Raw genomic sequence first — 19,702 nt, 5'->3', positions numbered from 1 at the left:
CTTAAAACAGTTGTGCCTGTAAGTAGAAAGTTTTTTTTTTTCAAAACTTCACATACCTTGCAACTTTGCGACGTTTAAAACCTAAACCTGTGCTTGTTAGGCCAATGATGACATGGATATTTTTTAAAAGTTCTTTAGCTGTTAAAAAAAAAAAAACATTATCTGGCACTGTTTTCCCGTGTTCTGTTCTTGGAAGTTTATTTTTTTTATTGTTGAGAAGGTTTTTTTATTATTATTCTTGTGTTTAATTTTCAGATTTTGGCTAGATCCTTTATTCACACATTCATGTCTTGTTTGGATCGCAGTCTTAGTCTAACTTTCAAGTTACGGGAATGGAATACAGTATTGAGAAATCTGAATGAATGGGCCAGGAGTTGTGTGGCTGAAGAGGATAATGTTCTATTCATTTTCTTTCATATCCTAGAAGAATTTGCACACTGGCCCTCAATCTCTTCGGGAAGAAATATTTGGAGAGAATCACACAGAAGAACTCTTATAAAAGCTCCCAGATATTCATAGTTATAGGTGATATTTTTCTCCTGAGCCCCTTTGTACTTATTTTTCTCACCGTGTTTTCACTTTCAGTCCTGATTCTAAGAATACTGTAGATGCTTTGCCAAATAATGTATAATTGGCAAGAACAGACCAAAAAAGAATGCCTCATGAATTAGGAGCTCTGCTTGCAAATTACTTTGACCTGTACTGAGTGGTCAGGACAAGCATCGCCAAACTTCAAGCCTGGGTTTTGTATTTTTAAAAAAACTGTCAGTAGTTTTATGTAAAGAAAAAGAAATATATTAATGTATTGACTTAAAAATTATTTTCTACCTGACAATGTTATTAATTTTCACGACAAAATATATTATCCACAGATAAAACAGGAGAAAAGGGCTTTAAAAAAGTAAAATAGAAAAACGCAAAATCAGTGGGTACCTGGGTACCACAAAAAACTACATTAGAAAGCAACCCAGTGAGATATAGCCCCCCTCAATGAACTCTATAAACTCAGCATCGGGCCTCTGCTTAGCATTTAGCAGTGCTGGGTGGTGCTGCCTTCTCCTCATACAGCTGAAAAGGTAGAGTTTAAAGTATCAGCTTTTAAAGTTTCTATGGAATTTTGCAAGTATGCTTTTGAATTATGTCTCATTCGTTAAATGTTTTCAGCCAGAATGTATATGCATCTGGATGGAGGCATTCTTTAAAAGAAAATGAAAGTGTATCATGTACTGTATATTTTAAGACATTAGTAAATAAAACCAAGGACAATAAGCCATTCGCAGCATTTCTTCCAAAGGAAAAAAAGCAGTAAAAGACCGGCAGATAGAATATACCAGGTTTCCAGAGGAAGCCTCTAGGATGTGAGCCTTCCCAGAAAATTTAGCCTTCTTTTGCACATTAGATTCAGCCTATGTGAATCTATGTGAATCTATGTGGATGCGGTGGCTCAGTGGCTAAGACGCTGAGCTTGTCGATCGAAAGATCGGCAGTTCAGCGGTTCAAATCCCTAGTGCTGCGTAACGGGGTGCGCTCCCGTCACTTGTCCCAGCGTCTGCCAACCTAGCAGTTTGAAAGCACATAAAAAATGCAAGTAGAAAAATAGGGACCACCTTTGGTGGGAAGGTAACAGCGTTCCATGCGCCTTTGGTGTTTAGTCATGCCAGCCACATGACCACGGAGATGTCTTTGGACAGCGCCTGCTCTTTGGCTTTGAAACGGAGATGAGCACCACCCCCTAGAGTCGGGAACGACTAGCACATATGTGCGAGGGGAACCTTTACCTTTACCTTATGTAACTGAAAGCATTCACAGGTAAACTAGGGAATATGAAAGTTTTTAAATATTTGTGACTAGCTCTCATTCTATGTATTACTCTCTGTTGCTCTCAAAAGGTGACAATTAAGGGATAGCACTCCTCAAGCTATTTCAACCAACTGCACATGACAACAGCTGTAACAATTGGCTGTCTAGATTCTCCTTAAGCATCTTAGATGAACATAAAACTGCATCTCATGAGGCATTAAGATGGTTTACCTAATTTTAAGGTGAAACCACTTCCTTGCCATAAAGAACACTAAGCAGCCATTTCCTGTCTGACAACCTTCAGGGTTTATTTATTGTGTTGTTTTCAGTAATGCATCACAAACATTTTTCCCCATGCCATGGCATGCCGGTTGGTCACTTTTGAAAGTGCTCAAGTTAGTTGATATCCTGCTTAAGCTATACTGCTGAATTGGACGTATATGACGGGGCTAATGCCAGATTCACATTATACTGCTATTCGTGAAATCTAGGATTTCATCAGCATGTCACTGCAATTGTTATTTTCAGCATTTGAACCAGAAGTGATAGATTTTCTGCTTTGATCCAGTAGGACGCCTTGATCCTTTCATAAGCATCTATTCCAAGGTTTTAATGGTAAAGGATGCAGTGAAAGCATCCTTTGGTTTAATAGCTAATTTGAAGACGAGGTTTGTAAATTATGAAAAGCTACATCACTAATTATAATTTAGCTGATTCTACAAAATGAATTATTCCATTGCTCTTTGGATTCCTCATTAATAAAGGCTACATAATCAAGACATTTATGAGCAAAACTGCAATTTATGATTATTTAACAAGAAATCCTATTGAATTCAGAGGCATTTACTTCTGAGGCCACAGAGATAAGAACTGCTGTGGAAGCCTCTTAGTCGGTTGCTAGTAAAATGAAAATCATTCTCTAAAGTCACTAATAATTTCTAGTAATAGACTTCTATAAGTAAATTTGCAGATATGTTATTTTATAATCTATCACACCAAATCAATGGCATTATCTACCCATGTATTTAGCCTTACATACATCTGCGTCGAGAGTCTGAAGAGTTTTTGGCCAGCCCTGGGGTGCTACATAGGCAGGCAATAAACAGTGATTTTGACATAATGGGATTTAACACAAAAGTGTTGTACACGAACAGGATGATTGAAAATGCTAATACTGACAATAATGTGCTTCAGTGTATCTTTACTTATTGGTTAACAATTAAATAGTAAATAATGCCATATGCCATAATCAGTCTGTTACTTTTAGAAATAGTCATATTATTTTTTTTCATGTAGTCAAACTATCATAGAATGGGCAACGTTTTGGTATCTGGAAGGGTTACACTTAATGTTTACTTTAGATGGGAGAGGACTAAAATGGCAAAACAATTTTGTGAAGTGGAAGCAGGTTCACTGGTAGGAATGGATGTTTTCTTTGGGGAGAGTTAGGCCCAGACTAAGTGGGTTTTGTTGCTCTTTTTAATCTTTGTTAAGTCTACCACATTTATTAGCCACTACACCTCTTGCGTTTTCTTTCTCAAATTTCCAAGGAACTGTTTCGTAATAATTTTCAGTAACTACACAGCTGAAATTCAACTTCAGCAATGTGATTGAAAAGAGCTCCTGGAGCTAAGAAAAGAGGGAAAGGAAAGGAAAGGGGAAAGGGGGAAGGGGGAAGGGGGAAGGGGGAAGGGAAGGGAAGGGAAGGGAAGGGAAGGGAAGGGAAGGGAAGGGAAGGAAAGGAAAGGAAAATCTTGCATAGATTGCCACCTCTAATTTAAGACAATAGAAATACCGTTTTAGAAAAAAAAAAGACATTTCTTTCTTGCATCAGACCAAAAACATTCCATATTACTTTCCTATGGATCACTTACAATTGCCACATAAGTTTCATTCTACCGTAGGTCAGAAATGTTCTAAAGAAGATGCGAAGAAAAGGAGTATTTTGGCTAGTTTTTAAGCAAATTTGTATCTCCCCTCTTTAGGGAAATTCGTTACAGGGTTTTGGTGATAATGAAATAGCTGTACTGGATTCTATGAAGGAACAAATGTTGAATGATACAGATGCACATAGGAATAAACAGATTTCAAAGTAGTTACATGAATATTATTATGCCTACTCCTGTGCTTTTTATAGAAATATAATCTGCAAAAAAAAAAGATAAGGGTTCCATTTTTTACTACAAATTAAACTAACCATTAAAAGCCAAATTACAGGATATAGTTCAGAAGTGTGTAACTCTACTTGAATCAGGGGTAGCCATGCAAAATTTCCTACAGGAAGAATAGCAACCAAACGCTTCTATAAAGAGATCATATCCAGGCCAAATACTTTCATTCTTAAAGTGGGAAATTGCAGACAGACTTTTTCTCCTTCCTAGCAGTACACAAGAATACATAAGAGACTGAATTAAAGCACAATTTTTTAAACTTCCACAGCTCCAGAAAATCAGCCACCTGCGATGCCACCTGCAATCATTCTGCCCTATTCTTGCTTAAGGTATCCTTATACTTTTCAAAATGGCCAAACAAACCATTGTTTAGAAGGTCAGAAGAAGACAGATGGGGATAGATCTTAAGAATCATATAAATAGCTGCAGTGAAACAAGACGAAAGACCTCCGAGTGTGAGAAATTCATTCACTCAGAAAAAATTATAAAGATATTGAAAATCTACACATAACCTCTATAAATTAGTGTTCCCGCTGTTTAAAGCACTTGAATGACATTCTGGCTATTTCTAATCTCTAGGGCTGAAATTCTTTGGATGATCTGTTTGTGTCATACTGCCTGTGTAACAATAAAATCTGCCTCCTTTTGCTATACTGTAATTTACCACCTAGTTTGACAAACAATTAAGGTATGAGGGAATTTTATCCTATTAATCACCAGTAGCTGCCCTTTTCAGAAAACTGATTCTTCCCCCAAGTATCCTGATGCATCATTTGATAAAACACACATGCAACTACATTTTTGCAACATCAGAAAATTCCCGTCTCTCTTAAGATAAAATTAATTATTATTATTATTATTAAGATAAAAAGGTCTGAATATTCTTAACTTCTTTATAGAAGGACACGTCCATGTTTTAAGTGTTTGCTATGTGATATTCCTATGTCAGTGCCTCCAGTTAGACTAATTTGACCAGAGCTCAATCTTTTTCCATACATATCTCATTAATTGCATTTATTTAACTCTCCATCCACTGCTTCAAAAATAAGGAACAAAGTTGACAAAGAAACTGTCAGGTATGCAGCAGAGAGAATAAAGTGGCCAGGGATACTTGGAGCACTGATTGTCAAAGAAATTACATTGTATCTAGACAAATAGGAACGGGATCAAAGGAAGCATCTTAGCCAATTTTGCATTTTTTTCCCCTTTGAAAGAAAAGGAAGGAGGGAAGGAGAAATAAAAGTACTAAAGGAGCAAAACCAAATAATAGTTCTTTTAATGGTGCGGGGCAATGTTGGAAACTTCTCCTTTAACATACCCTATTGTAATGTAGCCATATTAGTGACAACTTGAAGTAGTAGTACATCAGTATTTAATGTTTAATTTAAATTTCTGTGCCATTTAAATCACTGAATCTAACCATCTACTTAGTGAAGGAGTCCACATTAAAGCATACCAGATTCTGGGCTTTAAAACATCTAGCAAAAAGCAAACTACCACTTCTCTGGGTCATCAGTTCTATTCACATAACTTTTAAATCCAGAAAGTATATGAAAACAAGATTACAGTGAAGTTGGAGGCAAACATTAAGAGTAATAATTCAGAATGTCATATTGTTTATGAGATTCAAGGCACTGAATGTAAAACTCAGTACTGACATATCAATTTACCATTATTCTTTATATAACTCTATTTTAGTATTTGAGAATTAGGAAAGGAAAAAGAGATAATTAAATATCCAAAATAAATTTTCAGGCAAGATGAAAACAATAATTTTTTAAATGTTTTTCTATAATAATCCCTTTGTTTATAAGTCTACATGGTATATGCAGGGTATAAAATAATTATTGGCCCTAATGCTAATATTTACCAAGGGAGAAATCTATTTATTTCTTTTTAATTTCCAACAATATAATTTCAGGAGTTGTGTTTTCTGTCATGAGAAATTGAGCAATTTCTTTTATCGATTGCAGAGATCAAGGAAATACACACACCACGACATTTTGATTTCACCAAAATCAGCTTTATAATTATCAAGACTATATAAATACTATCTTCTTCCTAGTTTAATTTCAGAAACTTCCAATATTGATTCTAGTATCCCTAAGAAACACTGGCTTAGATTTAAGGACAAAAACACTGCCCAATGTGGCATATTTACCTCATATTCAGGGATAGATTAGGCCATGGGTGGAAAAGTCAAAGGCTTAACTCTGAGACCAATTGAATCCTGATTCTTGATGGCTGCCTTGGGCTTATAAGGAACAATTTGTGGTATTTACTTTTTATGTTTCCGCATGCCTGATGTTGGGCTGCTGCAGTTTATCTGGAAAATTCTTGCTATTCCAGTGAATTGCCACTCTAGTCAACATTTTTAAAGGCAAGCTAGCATCTTTATAGAGATAAACATACAATGACCGAGCCATGAAACGTTAACAGTACAGATCCATGCAAGACTATCTGACACAGATAAATATCTATCCTTTGATTTAAAATAATTATCTCAGTGACAGCAGAGGATTCTCACACTGTACCGAATGTGGTCTTTACTACACTAGGGTATGATGCTAGGGTGTCACTCCTGGAGAGAGGATAAATTACTCGGTCCCCCCCCCCCCGCCGCCAACCTCTCCACAACCCAGGACACTTTTGCCACCCAAGCAGATCCCTGAGGTGGCTCTTCATTTTTGCTGCAGTAGTCCAGGAAAACATTTGAGAAGTGGCATCTCCTTTTTTTTTTACCAGAAGCCTAGTTCTGAGGCCTTGAGCCCCCCACCCGCACCCCCTTCCCCAACCTACATTTCTCTCTTTTTCCAGCTCCTTACAGCTGCTTCGCAAGCGGCTCGCCATGCTACTCCCATTATTTCCATCTCTGAGACAGGTGGAGCCTCTTTAAGGAAGGTGCATAATCAGTCAGCCAGTCTGAACTTACTCCCGTTCATAACCTAATGGCTATTTTAATATTGATAGCACACACTGGGATAATTTGGTGGGATAACATAGCCATATATTACCAGGGGCCATCCTATTGGGGAGGCATCTCTTTTTCGCCAAGGGAGGCTCCCTTGCTCATTTCACCTGTTATTTTCAGATGATTTGGGATTATTCCCACATCATTTGCCCCCCCTAAACTACTGTATAAAAAGCCACCGAGGTTGCCAGTTTACAAAACGTCTATTATTTGTAAGAACAAAGAACAATCTTTTTTACATAAAGACACCACGGTTTCTATACTTTTGATGCACATGGGCTTCGTTCTTTTAAAAAGTGCTGAATTTACTATTATATAACTATTGAACTAAACAGCTGTTGAAATGGAAGTGTCGGCTGTCGTGTCTGTCTGAATCGAAATATCTTTATAGGGCCACTTTTTTTTTCTGACACAGAGATTTATAATATGGCATACTCGCAGCAGCTGCTCATTCCATAATTCACTGCTCTGAAGGTACCCAAATCTCAGTTTATGTATTCCGAAAAAGATAATCCATTGTAGATGGTTATAGGTTGTTCCTAGCTGCTTTAAAAAAAGCTTTGGGAACGTTTGCTCTCCACGAAAAGTGCTAAATGTAAAAGCCCAAAACAAATATACAGCCCTGCATTTGTTCATTTGTAATTAGTGACAGCTCAGCATTTGTGAGAATGGGTTATAGATAGGTGACATCTCCCACTTTTCAAGCATCGTTAATTATGTGTCTGTCCAAAGAACCATTCTGTGCCTCTTCTCCCCCCCCCAACCCCGTCTGTTTCTCTTCCAGACCAGTGCACAGAACAGACCAGAGCACTACTCTGCTCTTTCCACGGGGCGTTTTTGTACATCTGCCTGGCACAGGTGGCACAATTCCTTTCTCAGCATCACCTTGTAAAGCACATGGAAATCTAAATTACGGGCCCCGTTGCCTGGATCAGTCCCAGGCATGTGTTTCAGCCCCAGTGAAGGTTGGGGAAGCTGTGTGGATGCAGGCCTGGCCAAATCCTATAGAGGAGGAGCAGACCCACCCCCAAGGCTTTGGTTCAAGAAGGATTTTTGCATCGGAGATCCTAGACAGGCAGAAGCGATCGGATGGAGAGAGTGAATGCTCAGAGATTCAGACAGTCAAAGCAAGCAAGCAACCAGCGATGGTTCTGTCCCCTTGCAGACCTCCACCAACAGTCACAGCACAGGGGCCTCGAGCGAGCGGCAGTGCCATGCAGGCAGCCACCCCAATTCTTTGTCCTCCTTGCCCGCCTGTCCCCCCCAAAGCCCCACAGACGTTCTCCGTACTCTGCCCAGAGGAGGAAATCACCAAGGAGGAATTCACCCTACCACCCACCTTGGCCAGTTTGGGCATCCCTGCTCGGCTTTCACCCCAGGGCTCCTCCTATGCCCGCCCTTCGCCTTTCTCGGGGTGGCAAGAACTTCGCTCCCAAGAGCATGGGATGGGGTGGGAGGGTTGTAGCCCTGTCTGGATGGAGCGTCCTGCAGGAGTGCCCAAAGGTGGGCGACTTACCGGTTGATGGAGGAGACGCTGGGGACGGTGTCGTTGTCACAGATGCCCTCCGCCAGGAGCCGGTCGCGAATCTCCCAGGCGAACATGGTGGGGTTCTGCCTTTTGTACTCGGCGATTTTATCCACCACTTTCGGGGTAGCCACCTTGGGCTTGGAGCCACCGATCACGCCCGGTTTGATGCTCCCGGTCTCGTAATACCTGTGGGGGGAGGAAGGGGGGAGGCAAGAGGCCGGGCTCAGGTGGCGCTCCCATCGCCGCACCTCGGTTCCCCGCCGCAGCCCCGCCAGCACCTCGCCGACCCGCCCGCTTTTCTGCCCGGGCCACGCTTTGAAGGCCCGGCTCCCCCGCCTCTCTCGCCTTGGCCAGGCCGGCTAGGCCCTAAGTAAGGGCCCAAGAGGCTGAGACAGGCCGGAAAGGGACCCCGAGGTCAGAGAAGGCCGCTTGGCCTTCGAGGGGGGGACTCTTCTTCTCCGGCCTCGGGCTCGGGCTCTGCCCCCCCGGGCCGTCGGTCTCCTTTTGGCGGCTCCCCACTCCCATCCTAGCTGAGCTCTCTGGCGGCGGCGGCGGCGGCGGCGGCGCTGCGGCCGGGTTCCTGCTGACCTGCGGCTGGAGAGAAAGCAGGGCCCGGCCTGGCTTAGCTGGGAGGCGGGGAGGGGATGCTTGCCGGCTGGTCTCACCGCAAGCAGGGCGGCGCTCGGTTTGTCCCCGGGCTCGTCGGGCTTTTCCCCCTCTTTGCGAACCCACCGCAGGTCCCTGTGTCGAGACAGGCCAGACAAAAGAAAGCGGCAGGAAGGAGCGGGGTGGTGGTGGTTGGGGGGGGGGCTCGCCGGGCCCGGGCAGGGCGAGGGACCCCGAGGGGCAGCCGAGCAGCAGACCTCCCCCCCCACCTCCTCCCTTCTCGCCCCCGCCGCCCGCTCATACCTGCCCAGGATCTTGCTGACACAGCCGTGGCTGACCCGGAGCTGCCGGGAGATGTCGCAAGGCCGCACGCCCTGGTGAGCCAGCTCCACGATCCTCTGCCGCACCACGTCCGGTAGGGGCCTGCCGTTTACAAACACCCCCCCGAGCTGGTTGACACCCCCGTGCCCTGCTGGGGAGAGAGAACGGAAAGACAGAAAAGCAGGCGAGCGGGGAAGGGGAAAGGGGGAAAAAAAAAGACGAGAGAAAGGCATTAGTCGGGGCAGTTCGGCCGAGCTGGAAGCCGGATTGGGGTTGTGTTTATTTTTTTGGGGGGGGTCACTCTGCCAGCAGTTCTGGGACCAAGATGGGGGGGGGACAAAGTCTCTTTGCCGCTTGACGCAAAGACCCTCTTTCCAGTCTGGTGTGGGGGGCGCTTTTCCTTCTCCTCGACCTTCCTGCCCCCCAAGTGCCCAGCAAGAAGCCGGGCGAGACTGAGGCTGCCAAGTGGGACCCGCGCCCCTCGAGGGAAGCGACCCTCTCAAAAAAAAAAAAAAAAAAAAAAAACCCGAAATCCAAAGACTCGTTTTTCCCCCCGTGAATGACATTTCTGGTTATTTCCTAAATGCTTTTTTTTCCCACCAGCTGCTGATACTACTACTAACTGCTCTTGTTGCTGTTAATAGGACTTCTTATTTACCTTCTCGTTTCCCGGGGAATTTTTTTTTTTCTCCAGATATTGAAACCAACCAACGCCGGCGGATGGTTTGATTTCGTTTTATTATTATTAGTATTATTTTTATTTTTAAAAAAAGTCTTTTTCAAACATTTTTTAAAACAGCCTCTTCGGACAACCCCTCAACCCTCTTTCGATCGTTTAAGCCTAAAATCTAGTAGGATTTGAAGGCGGAGAAGCAAAGGATTTCAAGGAAGGCGATTTTTAAATCCGACTTTACTCCCCGCCCAGCTAACTGAGAAGCGGAGTCTCTTCTGTTCTCCGTTTCTTCGCTTTTGATTATTCAACCCAGTTAACCTCGCGACCTCCATTTCGGCTGATCTCCTCCTCGAATGAAATCTACAGCGCTTCTGCTGCTGCTCTGGAAGGGAAACGGGTCCCAAGGGCGGTTTCGATCTCCAGAGATCTTAATGGCTACGAGAAGAGGGCCAAGCAGGTGGATACCAAGAGAAACCTCGTCGACCACTCCAACCTTCCCGTAGACAAACCCACCTAGGCTTCTTTTCTACCCGACGGGAGCAATTGAAGCGGATTTGGAGGCTGGCTGGAAAAATGACCTGTTTGCATTTTTTGCCAGTCTCTCTCTCTCCCTCCTTCCCCCCCCCCTTTGTGATACTGACTTATGGTCTCTGAACTTAGTGGAAACTCTTCTTGCCCTCTATCGATCCCAATCCTTTGGCAAATTAAGTTTTTTCCCTCTCCTTTCTAGAGACAGCCGTTCAAGGATGTTTGAACCGTCCTCCGTTACGTCCGCTTGGTAGCTATTTATCAGCCTGTACTGGAAACACGAATGTGTTTCGCCCCTCATCGACTGCCACGGTTCTGTGCTCCGTGTCAGAGAAGTGGAAGTCGGTGGGAGTTTCGGATCGCCTTCCTTGCCTCCTTCTCCCCCCCCCCTCGAAGTATCTGCTTATTTCCTTCATTTATCTGATTCACCTTTTGCAGATGTTGCCTCTAAAGTTACAAGCCGGCAAGCAATTTCTCCCAAGACCTCAAATTCTGAATAATTCAAAGCACCTTTGATAACTCACATTACAGAGTATTAAAAGGCAACAGATGCAAAAAAAAAAAAAGGAATTAATAATTCAGAGGATTGCACCTGCTTCTTCCTAACCCAGAGTAGTTGCACCTTGCAGAGTTCATTTTCTTTGGTTTCCAACCCTATTTCTTGTTCCTGACTTTTCATTGTATCGAATGCAAGATATATACTTCATGGGAAGCAAAATTCCTCCATTAGGGGAAAAAAAGAAATGGTAGAAGGTGGTAAAGATAATGAGTCACTGTTTTTTAGTTTTAACTGGTGGCTCCAACCTGAAAATCGGTCTGCAAATCTGATCTCGTTTCCCACTGAATTAAATCTAGAACTAGTCAGTTTTGTTCCTTAAGTGATGAACAAGACATGAAGCAAGGTGAGTCATTGTACATAATCTTTTTAAAAAAAAAAAATCATGGAAAATTTCAGAAAAATAAAGCTTCCCAACGTTTTTGAAAAAATGCATTTTGTTGGTCGATAACGTCCTCCCAGTTTTTCCAATCTCTCTCTCTCTATATATATATTAATTTTAACAGATTCATTTTTCGTTTCTTTATAAGCCTGTGGTTAGCTAAGGCGAAGTAAAAGCCAAGGGTGTAGAAAGTTAGCTTGGTTATATACTACTTAACCTTTGTGTGCAATCGCCTATTCTATTTTTTATTTCAAAGTTCAAAACCCGAGATTGATTCTCTTTGATTTTTTTTGGTTTTTTTAATACAGTAATGCGTGGGGGGGGGGAGGGAACCAGCGTGACGGAGATTCTGGATTTTCCACCCGTTTTTGCCCTCGCATCTTTTATTTCTTTACGAATCAACATAATTCCTGCATTGTACGAGTTTTAAAACTGCAGGGAAAAATCCGAATCAGAAGCAAAATCGGCCACGCACCAAAATTTCCATAAACGCAGCATCGTTAATATTTTCGACCTTGAAATACGGGTGTTTTTTTAACCCCCCCCCCAAAGAAATAAAGGTATATAAATCGCCATTTGTTCCTCCGCCGGGGCACCCTTCGGAGTAGCGAAGGGAAAGGTCGAGGAAGCAGCGAAGCTGCCCCTTCGACTTTGCCCGCACGCCGGAGCCTTGCCGCGGGCATTCCCGGAGGCCTCTCCGGGACCAAGACTTCCCGGGGGAATTTGTGAAGGAGCCGCGCCGGTTTCAGAACCGGGACTTCCCGAGTCCTTCTCACTGCCTTTCTGGCAGATCCAAGAGGCGAGCGGCTTTCACCTCGGCGGGGCGGTCGGGGCCTCAGCAGGGAGACCGTGGGAAACGGGGAAAAAAAAACCCGAACTTTCTACTGGGGCAAGCGGGATCGAGGAGACAGCCGCCGGGCAGGGGAAAGGAAGGCTGCGGCCGGTACTCACGGTGCATCGCGGAGAAGGGGTCTGCTTTGCAGTGCATATCCATGGGGAGGCAGAGGAAAGGGAAGAAGTCGGCTGAAGCCGCCGTTTCGCCTCGGAGGTTCGACTTCAGGACTTGGGGGAGAATTAGGAGAACAAGCCGTTGGATGCCCGGCCGGCGGGCCGCGGGGAGCTTCCTTGCCCTCCGCCCGCTGCTGGCCGTGCGAGCTGGCGAGCGAGGGGAAGTTATGCCCGCTGCAGCCTTCACACGATCCCTGCCTGGTTGGCTAAGGGGGGGCCGAAGCAAGGCATGGCGGGGTCCCTTGTAAGGCGGTGGCGGCGTTGGCGGCTCTCCTTCCCGGGCCGGGTCGGTTTAAGCTGAAGTTGGCGCGCTGCGGCCAGTCCGGGCACGCGGGCGCTTCCCTCCCCAGGCAGCCTTCTCCGCCTCTGTAGCTCCAGGTTCCTTGGCGACGGTGGAGGACTCCTTCTGCTCCGGCCAGACTTTTGCCTCCTCCTCCTCTTCCTCCTCCTCCTCCTCCTCCCCCTCTTTGCCTTCCTGGCGGATTTGCGCCAAGGTGGGGATGTGCTTGCCACGAGCTTTGCCTGGAGAATGGAGCTGCCGCCGCCAGTGCCCGTCTCTCTAAAAGCGGCAAAGCCCCCTCCAGATCGCACCCGGCTCCCCCCTCGTCCACACACATACACACACACACACACCTCCACCCTCCCTCCCTCCCTCCTTCCCTCCCTCCCCCGCGCGCCCGGCCGGGAGATGGATGACTTGTCAGACAAAGGCAGTAGATTCCAACACTCGCGGATTCGCCAAAGCGCAGCGCCCCATCCCCGGCCAGTGGCTCCCTGGCTCGGCCCCGGCGATCCTCCAGCCGTCCCCCCGCGAGGCATGCTCGGGTCTCGGGGGCCGTGGCATCCGCCCATCCTGCTCCTGGACAGCCCCGAGAACACCTGGTTGCTCCGGGACGCCTGCCTCTCGCCTCGCTACTTGGTTGGCCTTTTTTGGGTGGGTGGGGGGCTGTGGGAGGGGGGGGAGGCCGGGAACGGGCGCTTCTATCTCTCAGACGCCCGCGGCGGTGGCGGCGGGACCTTCCCCGCCACCTTGGCGTGTGTGCGTGGCGGTAAACTCCGATCCTCCGGCCGCCATCATCGCGCCTTCCCCATCCGCCAGGCCTTCTTGCCGTCAGAAGGTCGCGTCCGAAAGAAAGAAGCTTGGGAAGCGAGGTCCTCTCCACCAAGAGCCCTGGCCGGAGCGCGCCGTAGACACAGGCCGGCCGGTTGCTCCGCTCCCGAGGTGCGTCTTTTACACGCTCCGCGAGAAAGAAACCGCCACGACCTCCGCCAACGGCGCCGTTGGAAAGCGGGCCTTCTTGGAAGTCGTCCCCGTCCCCCCCTCCCCAGACTCACCTTGAGAGGAAGGAGGCGGCTGCGGATCGGCTACACAGGCCGAATTTTCCTTCCGAGCAAGGGAACGATCGGCTTCAAGGTGCCCGGCCTTAGCGGCTGCCGGTTGTGGCGCGCCGAGCTGGTCCGAAGGGGAGAGGAAGGAGGGGAAGGAACCCCTACTCTCGGGGACTTTCTATTGTAGTACCAAGCCCAAGTAAGTCCCATTTAGCTGGACGCTCCATAGAAGGGGGTGGGGGTGGGGTGGGGGATTCTATCCGTCAATGCGTATTTCGACCACCCAGATTTTTTTCTTAAGGAAATGCATTAAAACGCTCGCACGCTTCGCCTGCATTTCGATTTCATTCTGCCAAAGAACAGGACTTTAACCCCGCTTATTTATTTTTTGCGGTTTTTCAAACTGTCTCCAGGAATAAGTTTGTATTTTTGTTGTTGTTGTTGTTGTTGTTGTTTACGTTTACTGTGCATAAAAGAGATTTCCTATCGATTTCGAAACGAAGTTAAAAGTGTTTTTTTCCCCCCCACTTCTGAGAAATGTTCAGGAAACGAAAAGGGGAGGGAGGGGGGAGAGCCAGGAGCCTGCGGCAAATCAAGAAACCTCCCTGCCCATTTGCTCTCCTCAAAACGCGGGTTTTTCGTCCTTTTTCAGGTAACGGGTAGTGGCGGTTGGCGAAATTAAAACTCAGCTTCCCCCCCCCACTCCCCACTTTTGCTTAGATCTTCCTGCCTTGCCCCCACTTCGCCAGCCGAAAGTCTCGGGTTCACAACCAGCTGCGCGCCTCTTCGCGTGGAATATTTCTCGGGATGACATCAATCAGAGTGACACTTCCCTCTGTCTCTCTCTGCCTTGCCCACTTCGGGGGCCCTTATAGGCTCCGACAGCTAGGCAGGCTGCCTTTCAAGCAGAGCGTGCGTGGCGAAATGCCACCGCCGCCGCCAATGATCCTTTCGCCCCTGCGCCACGGCTGGTTGTTATGTTATTCTGTCCTACCCGGCTGTGTGTGTGTGTGAGAGAGAGAGAGAGAGAGACTGGGCCGGTCTCAACGCAATGGCCCTTGAGCTCGGATCAAGCGGGCCATTTACAGGGATGAGAGAGACGCAGAGGCGGGTGGCGGAAACGGTTCTCCTGTTTTGACATTGGCCACAGGAAAGCCTTTCACGGGAATCGTATTTATTTATTTATTAGTTCGATTTATATGCCGCCCTTCTCCGGAGACTCAGGGCGGCTTACAATGCATTAAGCAATAGCCTTCATACTTTTGTATATACCTGCTTAGTAGGGTATCACACAAGTCCACCTATTCACACGCGCACAGAGGACACGTTTCTCTGACCTCCCTCCACCCAAAAACCCTTCAACCCGCCTTGCTTGCTTGCTTGCTTGGCCCCGGCGCAGTTGCAGCGGCAGCCGAAGTGGTAGGTCGGTGAAAGAATTCTCCCTCCTCCGGGGGTCGGGGCGGAGCTGGAATCCGGAGGGAGCAGAGGGGTGTGTGGGGCGGGCGGGGGGAGGGACCCTATCCCGGACGCAGGTGGACGGAAGGTTTCCTCCACTCCGCTAAGTTTTTGGGGGCAACCGGAGATTGTTCCAAGCGGCACCTACAGAGGGCGTTGGGCGGTTTGCTACTTCTCCTTAAGATTTCGGGAAAAGTTTCAAACTAAAAACCGGGCTCTAAATGAATCTTCAGTCCTGGAGCTTTGATAATCCCACCGCTCCCCTCCCGAAGCGGAGTCATCTTTTTTCTTCCCCCTTCTTTTTAGGAGTTTGGTATTTGAGCGAGGCACCAAACACAATCACACTCTTTGAGATCTGCCCAACCCGAGATCTCTTTCAAGGTCCCTGTTCTCGGCTGAGCTGTGCCAGAAAATGAAATTAATCGGTCACTTCAGTTTATTCCTGCTCCCACCCCCACCCCCACCGGGCAGAGCCTTTCGCAGTCTACCGGGAAATCCCTGGGCCGTCAGGACTTGATCTTAGCCAAAATCCCCAACAACGTCCTGCCACTGAACTCCGGCAATTGCTTCTGGTTCTCAGCCGAGCAACCTCAGTCCCAAGCGCCAGCGCGGTCTCTGCCTCCTGTCTCGGCTGCCCCACATCGGGCCTCTTGCCCGGGGACCTTTGGCCGAGTTGCTTTCCGTTCCCGAGTCAACCCCGCTTTAGCCCCAAATATACGTTGATGGCAGTCGCTCTGAAAGAACCTCTCGGGCGGTTCTTCCTTAGGCCAAAAAAAAAAAAAAGGAAATGGGTCGAAAAGCGCCTCGTGGTATGGGGCAAGCTTCTTTTAAGGAAAGTTGGATTTTGAAGAGGGAATCAAAGCAAACTTGGTGAGCTGCTTTGGCTAAAATGGTTGAAACCCTCTGGAAGTTATTTTCATAAAATTTAAACCCGGTTACACCTTTATCAAAAGCGATCCATCTTGAGATTGAAAAAACACACACAAAATAATAAAAAAAGAGAGACGGCTTTGGAAGCGTCTTTGTCGGGATGCCATCTCTCTGTTGGTGGACAAGGATACAAGTCTCTTGTGTCAATAGCCCACCCCCTCTTGGGAGCCTCTAATCTCGGCTCCCCTCCCCAAATTATCACCTCTTCCTGAGCAGGACTTCCTGGAGGAATTGCTTTGTCAACAGTCAAATCTACCCAACAATTTCTATCAGCCCGAGGGCGGCTCTGTGTGTGTGTGTGTGACAGAGAGAGAGAGAGCGACGAGGATGCTAATTCCTCCAGCAGGATCCCTGAACTCGCTTCTCCTGGCTCTCCCCTTCCTTCTAGCTACCTCCAAAGAGATGGAACGAAGGGATTTCAATCACTATAAAGAATTCCCTCCCCCCCCGCTCCCCCTCCCCCTCCCTTCCTCTGTTATCTTTCGGAAAACTCCCCGAGCCCAACTCGCGGCTGGGTCAAGCTTGGCTGCTCCCGCTAGTTTTACTTTAAATGAATCTTCTTTCTCATTTTTTTTTTCAAAGAGGGTCTCTCCTGCCCCCGCTTATTCATTCTCTCCCCCCACCCCACCCCCACACCTTCCAACGCGGAGCATTTACACTTCAAAAGCGGCACCCGCGTCTCTGCGGAAATTTGGAGAAGTGGGGAGGGGGAATAAACTAACTTTTGGGAGGTTGGGGAAGATAGCAATCTATGCATTGATTTCATTACCTCCCCTCCCCCTTCCCCTCCCCAACTGATCAAGCAAAGCGAACTCACTGATCTCATCCTCTCCCCCACCCCCCGCCCGCGCCCCAACTAATATGAACTCTCAGCCCTCCCTGGACTCTACAGACAATGTGATTTCTCTTCCCTTCCGGAGAATCTTGCATCCCCCCCCCCCCCGTCCTTTGACCTGGGATAGAGAACAAGCCGCTCATTGCTTCTTTCTAGGTGCCTCTCGGCCGTTCCTGCTTTTCTGAGTCCCCCAGTTATGTTTGGGGACCGAGATAGGTTTGCTAATTCAGCAAGACTCCTTTGCTGCCGACTAATTGCCTTGTCCTGATAAGGGAGCTTTGATTGCCGCATTTTACACAAGCCCAAGGATGCTTTTCAGACCAAAGGAAATGCAAGGCGGGTGCCTTTTCCTGCCTCCCCGTGTTGTTAAATCGGCTTTTCTCTCTTTCCTCAGTCCTCCATCACTACACCACGCAATCTACGTGGGGGAAAGACACCCGAGGGGTAGAAGAGCCGCCTTCACTATAGCTATGTGGCAACCCCGATGACGCTCTAATTTGGGAGGAGAGAGAGAGAGAGAGTCCGGCTTTGGGACATAATAAAGCAGGACCGTCCTGGGGTAGGCCGAAGGTGCCACTACTACTAGGAGTAAAGAGGAAGAGGGCAGCGGAAAAGATTTTTTTCTCTCTCTCTCCCCCGGGGGAAAAGGCGATCAAGAGACGGGCCTCCATCCCCGGCCACCGCCTAAACCGTGCTAAGGGAGCCCCAGCCCGAGGAAGGGAGAGGGAGGAATCCACGCGAGCCTCTCTCGGTGCAAGGGTTCCACAAGCGACGCCCACGCGCGGCCCTCCGACACTTCCGCTTCCAAGCGTGAAGAAATAGTTCCGGCTCAAGTGCTTCAAACTTAATGGATAAGGATGTCCCTCGCGCGTCTTTTTCCGCGTCGCGCAGGCACTTGTTTGTGTGTTGTTTGTTTTTTTAAGACCAAGGGCGTTGCAGTCGGCCTGAAGCCCAGATCCGTCCCCTCCTTCTCTGCTTCCACCCACTCACCCACCCGTCACCTTGGGGGACGACGAGGCTTCTGGTCTGCGATCTGGAGCCCCGCTGCAATTTCATACAATTTCTCCTCTTTTTTTCTTTTCCTCCAGTCCTCGCCAGGAGGGCGATGCTTTCCTTGGGCACTTAAGCAAGCCGAGGGAAAAGGGAAAAGCAGGCAAGGGGGCGGCCGGCCCGGCCTGATGGCCTCCTGCAGTGGTTGGCTTTTCCCCTCGCTGCATTTGTTTGCCTGCCACGCTAAGAAGCTCACGTGCGCTGCTCTTTATTCGGGCACCGGCACTTTAACCTCTTCTCTTGACAAGAGCGCGTTTGCTAGGGGAGAGAGAGAAAAAAAACAACAACAACCCCAGACAAGCCGGAGACCTTTTTACAGCCTCGTTTGAGTTGAGAGGAGGGGGAGAAAGCCAACAATAGGTCGGAGACTAAGGAGGGGAGCTGCAGAGCGAGCGAGCCAGCCAGAGAGAGAGCCAGCCAGCGACCAGCTTGCTTTGCTTAAGGGCCAAATGCGCCCCTGGCAGGGGAAAGAAAAAAAAAAAGGGAAGCTCTGCCCCACGCGGCGGTGCCTGCCTGTCTCCTCCCGCCGAGCCTCGGTCTTTGCCCCAGAAAAGCCAGCCGGCTTACTTGGGGGGTGGGAGGTGAGGAGTGAGAGCCACAACTTCAAACCAAAGTTCAGAAATGGCTTAGACGTCTGTAGGAGAATAGCGCCCGAAGCTACTTAGGTGCGCACTTCGTGGGATGAAACAGCATCTGAAACAGAAGAAGCTTCCAGTCTTGCTCTTGGAAAAAGGGTTACTCGTCACGGCGGCTTGGACTAGGTTCGATTCGCTGTGGAGGAGGGGGAAAATGAGGTCTATTTATGGTTAGGAAGCTGTCCGAATGAGAAGAAACGGAGGTATATTAGGCCCCAAATCTTTTTTTTTTTAAATCCAACAAATAAATCGGCCCTCCTAGCATCCACAATATGTTTCTTCTGGGTTTTTGGCAGCGCCGCTGGCAGCTGGTTGGAAAGTAGGCCTTCTACGCTATTTCCTCCCTACTGGATATAGTTTGGATTTCTCTCATTTTCTTCATAAAAAAAAAAAATCAACTAATGAATTAAAACCTTAGTAAAGCCTCGTTTTCATCAGCAGTAATGAAAGATTCCCCCACCCCACTTTCCCCTAAATCATTTCTCCCTCCCAGCCTCCCACCCTTTCATCCAAGGTTGGCGTTCCGTAGCCTGGGGAGGGGGGGGATTTATTTATTTATTTATTTATTGCAAACATTTGGATTCACAGACATCGCAAGCAAAATCGTTCCTGATAGCCTCTGGCTGCAAGGTCCCCATAAAACTCAGACCAATCTGGGTGTGTGGAAAAGTGCTGTGGATCAGCAAAATCAGCCTCGAGTTTGCCCGTTTGTGGAAAATTCTCTGGGACAATTCAGGAATAAACCGGGTTTAAAGGAAGGGGTGAGGATTTTTGAAACCACGCACCCTTAAAGGAAAGGTTTCAAAAGGTAGAAAGCTTCCCTTTATCTTATACCTAAGCAGCGCCCCGAAGTCAAGTGGAAAAAAAGTTTCTCTACCAACTTCATAGCTTACTTATACTTAATTTCCTAATCTCCTAAGAAAG

The 19,702-nt window shown here is 47.4% G+C and overlaps 1 protein-coding gene across 2 annotated transcripts in view; it reads right to left on the bottom strand.

Moving 5' to 3' along the window:
- Nucleotides 1-12,545, bottom strand: part of PAX2 (paired box 2) — a 158,353-nt gene extending 145,808 nt beyond the window's left edge. The window contains exons 1-3 of one of the 2 annotated variants that reach the window (XM_070944927.1): nucleotides 12,488-12,545; nucleotides 9,380-9,548; nucleotides 8,459-8,656 (exon numbers count right to left, since the gene is read on the bottom strand). In XM_070944927.1, the coding sequence (XP_070801028.1) occupies nucleotides 8,459-8,656; nucleotides 9,380-9,548; nucleotides 12,488-12,530 (410 nt within the window). In that variant the 5' untranslated portion in view covers nucleotides 12,531-12,545. The remainder of the gene's footprint in view (nucleotides 1-8,458; nucleotides 8,657-9,379; nucleotides 9,549-12,487) is intronic. The other variant, XM_070944926.1, reaches the window with a different exon arrangement.
- Nucleotides 12,546-19,702: the final 7,157 nt, after the last annotated feature.

The sequence above is a fragment of the Pituophis catenifer genome, unplaced genomic scaffold (genome assembly GCF_029215685.1).
Source record: "Pituophis catenifer annectens isolate HBS135680 unplaced genomic scaffold, rPitCat1.0.hap2 SCAF_6, whole genome shotgun sequence".
Taxonomy (NCBI): domain Eukaryota; kingdom Metazoa; phylum Chordata; class Lepidosauria; order Squamata; family Colubridae; genus Pituophis; species Pituophis catenifer.
This window is presented reverse-complemented; position numbering and strand designations above follow the sequence as displayed.